Source organism: Cupressus sempervirens, chromosome 7 (assembly GCF_028749045.1).
Source record: "Cupressus sempervirens isolate cs-2001-9-10 chromosome 7, ASM2874904v1, whole genome shotgun sequence".
NCBI classification, from domain to species: domain Eukaryota; kingdom Viridiplantae; phylum Streptophyta; class Pinopsida; order Cupressales; family Cupressaceae; genus Cupressus; species Cupressus sempervirens.
This window is the reverse complement of record NC_143124.1, coordinates 57,363,034-57,372,839: the sequence shown is the minus strand read 5'-3', so window position 1 is coordinate 57,372,839 and position 9,806 is coordinate 57,363,034. Positions and strand designations below refer to the sequence as shown.

The 9,806-nt window shown below is 38.6% G+C and overlaps 1 protein-coding gene across 1 annotated transcript; it reads right to left on the bottom strand.

Annotated features, from left to right (window-relative positions):
- Positions 1-249: 249 nt before the first annotated feature.
- LOC149545463 (uncharacterized) lies at positions 250-6,478 on the bottom strand. The gene is given in 6 exon segments (XM_089790668.1): positions 250-1,468; positions 1,553-3,928; positions 4,025-4,357; positions 4,486-4,551; positions 4,846-5,838; positions 5,840-6,478. Coding segments are annotated over 6 exon segments (4,782 nt in total). The 5' UTR covers positions 6,335-6,478; the 3' UTR covers positions 250-949.
- Between the last annotated feature and the right edge of the window lie 3,328 nt (positions 6,479-9,806).

Sequence of the window (9,806 nt, the reverse complement as noted above, 5' to 3'; positions counted from 1 at the left end):
TAGAATTACAAGTCGTTAATAAAAACTGAAAACCATGTGAATATATATTATTATATTTATTGTTGTTGGCTATTGGCTATGACAATGGATTATTAGCTATTACAAATAGATTATGGCATCGACTTACACAATATCACTATTAAAATCCTTACATTTACTGAAGGATCTGAAAATAGGGCAGATACAGGGCAAACAGGGCATTCACATTTTAAACACAAAAATATATGAACACAGATAGACACAGCTCTGTTACAGCAGAGATCAAATTCAAATTTTATTATACTGTATCAAAATTAATTACATTACAATCAATTGCTCAGAATCTCTAGAATTTTCTACTCCCTCTACGTTTAAGCAAATTATGCGAGAAGACTTGACTTAATTGTTTACATGAGATTACAGACTTAGCTAAATGAACATAAGTAGGACTGTTGCTTACATACGATTGCTACAGATTAAGTTACAGTTTTAATTGATGATCCTCCTCATTATTTTTTAATCCATGTCTCCGATTTTATGCAAGATAAAGAATAGTCAGGCAATTGATAACCGGGAGAAATTATCCCCTTCCCACATTTACAAGGGCTACACAAATTTGGTAGAGGAAATAACAAAATCACTGGTTTAAAAATGTCCTGGGCAAGTGACCACTATGGTTGTTGACTGCAATGTCCAGCTACCAAGAATCTGTCTTTAGCACAAGGCCTAATTGTTAGGATAACCCTTGTAAGGAAGGAGAAGCAAATTGGACGAACATAGAATACTACCCCTGCCTGGTTTTCTCGACACCAATTGGGATTAATCAAGAGGAGCGATGATGCAGCAGGGGTGGGAGGTAGATTAAGTCATTATGGAAGGAGTTTTTGAGAAAACCCTGAAGAGAGATATGACCTCGTGGAACGCAGCAATTGTTGGATATGCATATAAATGTGATTTTATTCAGAACTTACTAACTTTGCCACAAATCCGGCAATACTCTGCCAAGTGCCTCCCAAAGTATTTGCTCTTCCCCTCTCACAACCAATCCTTTCTCCACTTCATCCTCTTCTCCGCACTCTCCCTCGGAGGCTTCATTGTTCAAATAGAAGTCTCGAGCTGAACTGTAATCTGAATATGGTGCAAAGACACCTACCCATGCCCATCTACCCTTTTCAAGTTTGGTCCTTCCAATGCATGCTATATGATCACTGGACTTTGTTTTCCAATGGATAGTCGTCAACATTTTCATTTGTGAAGAAACACAATTTATGATAAAAAAGAGCAATAAGGCATCGCCACTGGAGGAATCATTCTGCACCAATTTTGGCCTGGACGACTTAATTTTGTGGTTTGAAATGGAGTCAACAATCACCAGGTTCGGAGACAGCAAAGAGTCACCAGTGACCGAATTCCGAGACAGCAAGAAGTCTACAAGCGAGGCCGCTTCAGGGACTGTCCGGGCACATATTTTTGTTTCTGCTGGCCACACCTGCAAATTCCATTTACAACATTCAGTCAGTGCCCAAATAGAAAAATTTAACTCGAAATTTTTACTCTTGGAAACTATTATTACCTCCATCTTTTGAATACAACGTTCAATAACTGGCCCCTTGTTTGCACTGAGTTCCAGCTTCCACAATTTCTCCAGGCGTTCCAGGCTTTCTATAATCGGTACCTCCAATCTGGTCTCAAAAATTAACTTTCTCAATCCTGTGCAATTTCCTAAACCTTCGATTATCTCAAGTCTGTTACAACCTTTCAGACGAAAGTCTCTGAGAGAAGTTAATCTTGCAAAACTTGACATTTTCCTCAACATTTCACAGTTTCCCATATATATTATCTCCAGGGTACTTGGCAGTCCTTCGATCTCCTCTAAATGATGATTATCAAAAATATCAAGCCTCTCTAAATTTGGACAACAGTCTTCAGAAAATGAAATCTTGCTCACTTCTGTTTCTCTTACGTCTATAGAATTCAGGCTGCTCAATTCAGAAGGTGATGATACTGCCCCGAAGTCCAATTCCTTGATTGGACAATTTGATATACTCAACGATCGGAGATTATTAAGTCGCATAACTGATTCTGGTAGAGTTTCCAGCTTGGGATAATGTGTAATAGAAAGACTGGTCAAGGACGACAAATCTCCAAGAGAATCAGGTAGACATTGCAGCTGAAGACAACAATGAAGTTCAAATCTTTCCAATGAAGACAAATCTCCAAGAGAATCAGGTAGACATTGCAGCTGAAGACAACAATGAAGTTCAAATCTTTCCAATGAAGACAAATCTCCAATAGAATCGGGTAGAAACTTTAACTTCAGACAGCCTCTAATACAAAGTGTTGTCAAAGAAGACAATTTTCCAAGAGACTCGGGTAGGCAATCCAGCTCAGCACAGTCATCTATATAAAGACTAGTCAAAGAAAATAATCTTCCAAGAGATCCTTCACGAGATTCAGATAAGCTTTTTAGTCTAAGACAATTTTTAATAACAAGACTTGTCAAAGAAGACAAATCTCCAATAGAATCGGGTAGAAACTTTAACTTCAGACAGCCTCTAATACAAAATGTTGTCAAAGAAGACAATTTTCCAAGAGACTTGGGTAGGCAATCCAGCTTAGCACAGTCATCTATATAAAGACTAGTCAAGGAAAACAATCCTCCAATAGAATTAGGCAGACTTTCCAACTTATGACAATTTTGAATACTAAGTTTCGTCAAAGAAGACAGATCTCCTAAAGTGTCAGATATATGTCTCAGCTCAAAACAACAACGGATTTTAAGACTGTTCAATGAAGACAATTCTCCAAGAGAGTTAGGTAGGAATCTCAGTTTAGAACAATCTGTGATACAAAGATTAGTCAAAAATGAAAATCTTCCAAGTGAGTCAGGTAGCATTTTCAACTCCAGACAATTTTTAATTTGAAGATTTGTCAAGGAACATAAATCTCCAAGAGACTTGGGTAGACATGCTAGCTCTGGACAACAATGAATTTTAAGATTTTTCAATGAGAACAAATTTATAAGGGAGTCAGGTAGACATTTCATACTAGGAAAATTCTTGATATAAAGCTTAGTCAATGAGGGCAGATTTCCAAGAGAGCCGGGTAGGTCTTCCATCTGTGCACAATCCGCAATACAAAGATCGGTCAACGAAGACAATCCTCCAAGAGAGTCGGGTAGACTTCCCAGCTTATGACAAGTTTGGATAGAAAGATGTGTCAAAGAAGGCAGACGACCTAGAGAATAAGGTAAGCATTGCAGCTTAGGACAACCCATAAATTCAAGATTCTTCAATGAAGACAAATCTCCAAGAGAGTCAGGCAGAAGTTCCAGGTCAGAACAATCTTCAAGCCGAAGGCTCGTCAAGGAAGACAAGCCTCCAAAAGAGGGTGGCAAGCTCGTCAACAAAACATTTACTATTGCCATGTCTCTCAGCCTGCGGAGTTGGCCAATGTTTTCTGGTAGCTCCTTTATGCTGGTATTGCTGAAATAGAACTCTTTCAAGGAAGTCTGATTTGTGATGTGACGAGGCAGCTCATCCAATTTATTGCACCAGCGAAGATCCAAAAACACCAGCTTTTTTATGTTTTGCAGGATGTCGGGCATGAATTTGAGTTGACTGCACCCCCGTAAATCGAGATGTTCCATGAGCTTCAAGTTTTTGAAGGAAACCGGTAACCCCCTCAACTTGATACAACCCTGCAAACTTAGATGCCGCAGATTGCTCAAATTACCGAAAGTGATCGGTAAGGATAACAGCATCTTACAATGTTGCAACACCAAGTGTTCTAGCGATCTGAGAAGGCAAAATTCATTTGGGAGATTCCTCAGATTGTAGCCATATCTGATTTCTATCTTTCTCAAATGGCTGAGATGCCTTATTGATTTCGGAAAACCTCGAAGTTCGTGGCAATTAGTAATAAGCAACTGTCGTAACTGCACAGGGGCCTGCAACAAGTTTGCACTCAGAGAAATGTAGATCTTTCAACATTTACAAAATGAATCAAATATAGATTTTAAAAAGCAAAACCGAATGGTACTTACCTCACTGTCGCTCTCCCAGAGCTCTTCTAACTGACGGCAATCAGATTTTGCATATTCTTCTTCTTCGTGCAGTTCTAAAACCCTCAATCTTTTCATTGAAAGTCCAGACAAGAGATTCCGCTGCCCCATTTGAATCCAACGAAGCCAGACCAAGTCTCTTGTTACTTCACCCATTACTGAATTGAAAGAACCTCCCTTAATTACTAAGTACTTCAGTCCAGCAGGAGAGGGTGAGAGCGGCCAATCTCCTCCCGTTGTCTTAACAATTAGTTTCCCGTCCCTGCAGCAAACACCAGACTCATCGTCCTTGCTAGTATCGGTGTCATCTCCTTCCTTTAAAAATAAAAAATAAAAAATAAAATTCAGAAAACAAAACAAAATATAAATATAAAGCTGCGAAATTCTACATACAATTAAAATTTACTACAAGTAGAATAAGCATAAGTCATGGGCAAACAAACCGAAGTAGAAGCCTTCCATTTTATTCGATTTGAGCTCGCCATTATTCCATGAATGGCCATTCTATCCTGCAGACGGAAAAAATACGAAACCAAATAGCTTAAGAATAGAAGAGCTACTGCAACCAGAACAAGATGAATGAAATTATTTTTTTGGCTGTTCAAACACATAAATTTTTAGTAAACTGGTACATTGTTTAATAGGCATAGCTAACGGGATTTTCTTTTTATACAGACTATTTAATCCTAAAACTTACAAAATTTTGTGGAAACAAATATTGTGTAGCAATAGGTATTGTTTAGATTAGTTCAATATAATAATAATTTTGTTTCTATTAAGGTAATGGAAAAAAATAGTCTTACCTCTTTTTGTTTCTCAGCCTGAATGTTAAACTGGGGGAGAAGACGATAGGGTGATTGTTCTTTGGCAATAGTCCTTCCCAAATCTCTGATGTGGTCATGCATTGTTATTCGATTGTCTTTGTCAAGCTCAACCAAGGTCTTTTGTAAGAGTCTTTCCCAACCATGTAGACCACTCCAGCCCAATCCATCCCACAGATCAATTGCTAAGCTATGCTCTTCTCCAATGAAAAAACATGCAACATCAAGAAACATAGCTCTGTCTTCACTATCAAGATAGTCATAACTTATTTTGAGTATTTTCTCGATATCATTAGGCATTAGTCTTTTGATCTTATGCAACAAAGAGTTCCAATATTCTTTACTGAACTGTTTACAGAGTTGTCCGCCAATTACCTTAAGAGATAAAGGCAATCCATGACAAGCCTTTAAGAACTTTTCAACCAACTCCTCAAACCCATGCAGGGGAGAAGGTTGTATAAAAGCATGCCAACAAAATAATTGTTTGGCATGAGGTGATTCAAGCACCCTCATCTTATATATGGAGGTAATGCCCCAGAGCGTAAGGACATTACATTCCCTTGTTGTAACAATGATGAGGCTACCCTTTTCAAGGCTGTCTTTTACGGGCACCAAAGCATCCAACTGATCCACATCATCCACATCATCCACAACAATTAACACCTTAGCAGATCTCAAACGTTTTGAAAGATATCCCTTACCTTCATGGATATCGTCAAATTTCACATTTTGATCACCACAATCTTGAAGGATTTTTTTCTGCTTCATATGCAATTCATGTTTGACAGTGGCTTCTCGAACATCAGATACAAAACTGAACCATCCAAATGCAGAAAAATTCTTATTGTATAACTCTTTTGCCAGAGTGGTCTTTCCAGAACCACCCATACCCCAAATTCCAACAATTTGGACACCCTGATCGTCGACAGATTGGAGTGTATTCCTGGGCGTATATTCCTTTCTCTGCCCATCTGAGATCAGAAGGATCTACATAGTAGAAGATAGGAACAATTCTTGTGCCAGTTTTGAGCATAAATGCTAGTTCTGCTAAACACCAGGGTGATTCTGCGTACGTCTTGGAAAAAATAGCAATATGAAGCATAGCGCTGGTCATTGCCGCTTCGATTGTTCGGGGCAAGTAATCGCCAGGTTCCAACTCCGGTGCATCCAGAAACACAGAGAGTGTCATAGCAGTGAGTATATCATAGAGAGCGGTAGCTAAGGTGGATTTTACGTCTGGCCCGCGATGATTGATGAAGATGTCGTTGGAAGGCCTTTTGAATATGGGCTTCGGAGTAGGAGTAGGCGCAGATGGTGCGACTCCATGAAAAGCCCCTGCTGTAAGATCAGTGGTCGAAGTAGATGCAGATGGTTTTTTCATGAGTGTTAAAGGAGGAGAAGATGCAGATGTTGCGAGTTCATCAGAAGCGTCCATACCGCTGGCAGAAGTAGATGCAGATGGTCTTTTCATGGGTCTTAAAGGAGGAGAAGATGCAGATGGTCTTTTAATGATTCTTGAAGGAGCTGGCAGAAGTAGATGCTATGGAATCGAGTTGCAGGGTAAAGCGATGAAGAAAGCTACGGGTTTATGAAATGATAACAGCAGGGTCGCACGTGAAATCTGTGGCTGTTTTTTTAATGAAAACAAAGCAAAACAGATAAATAGCAGCGGCACTGGCTAAATAGCCGAATATTTGCACCGGTTATTTAGCCAGTGCCGTTACCTCCGTGACTCGGCACGTCAGTTTTGCTGGATGCCCTGCCGCCTATGTCTGCACCGTACTCCAGTCTGCACCGTACTCCGTCCCGTCAGACTTGATCGTTCCAGTTTTGACGGTGACATTATCGCTTGCCGTGCTTCCACACGCCACATGTTTTGGGCTTTTCTTTGTGGTAGGAAGGGACCCCACTTCGATTGCAACGCTCGGACTATTTCTCTCCACCATTTTCATTCAGTGTTGCCAGATTTTTCCATTGTTCAAGTTTAATCAATTTATGCTTTTCTAAACACTCATTTTATTTGAACTATAATATATCTATATATTCAGTTTAATCAATTTCATTTAAGTTATTTAAATTCATTTCAATATCTTATAATTCTCTTGTTGATCAACCTCTCAAGCTTGCATAACATCATAGTCATGATTTTTTCTCTTTAGATGTGATGTGCATTTTGGTTGATGGTAATATTTGGGAGTTACATGACTCCTATTAACTCCAACATGGTAGAAGAGTACCAAATATGTAGCTTCCTATCCAATTTCTAAGAGATCAACACAAATGTGGGATGAGAACTTTTACTCAATGTATTTTTAAGAGATAATTTTTTTTAGGTTTTTCCCATAGTCACAATTTTTTTGAAATGAATTAGATTTTGCAAATAGTGGGAAGATCTAGTCAAATATATTGTTGGAATAGCACAACGAGGTCATATTTTCTTATAACTTGAAATTAGTAAACTTGATGTTTGAAATCTAAACTTATAGCCATTAGATTGAGATTAGAGGGTTAAGTTTTGTTGATTCACTTTGTTCCGTGAAATGTTGCTCAGAGAAGGGTTTTTCATCCCTAGGTAACATAGAAGGCCACTTCTTTGAAGGCTTTGAAAATAAAAAGTCAGGTAACTTTAAAGTATGAATAACCTTCAAAGATGCTCAAAAGATACTTCTAGAAAAGTTGGTTGTGAAGATGCGACCTAGACATAAGGAAAGAAAGTGTTATATGCCTAGTGCAAAAAGTGCAAGAATGAAGTGCGCAAGTCATCAAAGGATCACTCCCTAGGATGCAATTCTAAACAGAAGTAAAATGGGCTTACGAAAAAGCTATGTTTCTCTCTCTTCCCCACATATGTTAAGTTATTGAGTATTCATGCATTCTGGATTCTGAAAAGGGCACTTCCCTCAGAACTAAAAGCACTTATTTTGTAAAGTGATTTCTAGTAATATGAATTTACTCTAAGTAAAGTAATAAAGCTTCTGGGAAGATGAGCTTTTATGTGAAAGTGAACGAAAAGTTTAAATAGTCGTTGATCATGGAATTAAATGCAAATCCTACCATTATAATTGTTGGCCAAACTTAATTTAGTTCATGTAGTAAAAATGTTCGAATTCCTATACCTATTTCATTAGAATTGCCTGAAATTAATTTCTTTAAGTATATTAAAATAACTATTTATTGAGAACTGTATCCTATGCAATCATAGCGAATGGAAATCAAAGATGTGAGTTATGATAAGTTAATAAGCTTGGAGAGTGAATTGAAGAATCTTACAAACACACAATTCAAATTTTATGATTTGGGTGATCTTCATAAAAGACTGAATTCTCAATCTATTCACCCAATCACACAGAAGTTAAAAGATAGTAGATTGGTAGAAGCAACTGGTTTTCCAATGGTAGTACATGCACCAGAGCTTGTGAGGGAATGTATTAAGAGATATGACCTAGAAACAATGCAGATTTTGTTCCCCGACCAATCCATCCTCATCTCACTCGGCAAGGCTTTGATGCAGTCTACATTTGGCATACCCATGAAAGAAGAGTACTGTGATATTGACTTTAGCTCTTCTGCGTCAATGTTCAATGAAAAGAAGAACCTAAAATGGGAGGACATGCAAAGAACATGGTTCCAAACTCCGCGCTCGAAGAAGAGCAAGATGCCCAAGACTCTTTTCAAGACCAATTTAAAGAGGGAGATCATGGATGTCCTCGCCTTGCTACTTAGACTAAAGGGTAAGGAGGAAATTCTAGAGTTTATTAAGCACCATTTCTTCCTGGTGCAAGCTATATGTGTTGAGGGTATGCAGATTGACTGGGTGCAAATCATCTATCATGAACTTGCCTCATGGTTGAGTTTGGCCAAGGTATTCAAGCAGTTCTATATGTTGTCTTAGATTATCTATGCCTTAGCTACACACCACTTATGGCCTGACCTTCCCAGCATCTAGAATTATGATGAGAATACAAAGGTGTAAGAATTTACCCAAACCTCCAGTTGTAGAGATGTTATGAGAAGTACGTGACAGTAAATGATGCCTTCATAATGAGGTTGTGTCAGGAATTACAAGGATACCCTAAAAAGAGATTATCACTAGAGGCAACTTTGGATATCAATCAATTTGGGTAATAATCATCCAATTTCTAAGTTTCTCATACCTGCGGGTAGGTGCCTTTAATGGTTTTCCCAAAAGATTCCCAAGTACCTAGAGGACAAGGAGGTTCTTATCGAATTATGTCGACAAATTCTTGAAGTGAACAACTTGTGTTCAAATGTGAAGAAGATTGTCATGATCCCCTTCCCCATAGTGGTTGAACCCTACTCCTGTGCTTCTAGATCCAATGCTTAGAATCTAGTAAAGAGTTTTGAGAGAAAAATCAAACTAGTAGACTATGAGGTAATAAGGCCTCAATATGATCCAGTGAACTTCGTTAGGGACCACTTGAAGTTGGGATATGCCTATAGACACATTCCAAACATCAAAAATTACTAGGCATGATGTCTTCACGAGTACCAGACTTAGGATAAGTTTTGGTCCCAATTGACTATTGGTGAGATTGCATTGTATAATAATTCTATTGATGTTTTTGACCTTGCAGATGATGGCTCCTACATGCATCCCTCATCTTAAGAGAAGATCAAAGGCACTCCTATTGTGTTTACCCTACCCACAGGCCCTATTGTTGACACCATGTAAGTCCTCATGCACATAATCATCAAGAGGACAAAAAAGTGGGTAGAGTGGACCTGAGAAAGGAAGAAGAGGATGGGGAGCACTAGTTCAATGGGTGGAGTATCTTCCGAAGCTGCCCAATCCAATGTAGCAACAACCACTACCTTCAACATTTGTGGGCCTAGCTCAATCAATTGGGTAAGGTGCAGATGAGCCTCCAGATAAAAATGTGTCAATTACTCCTACATGTGGAGATGGCTCTCTCTTAGATACA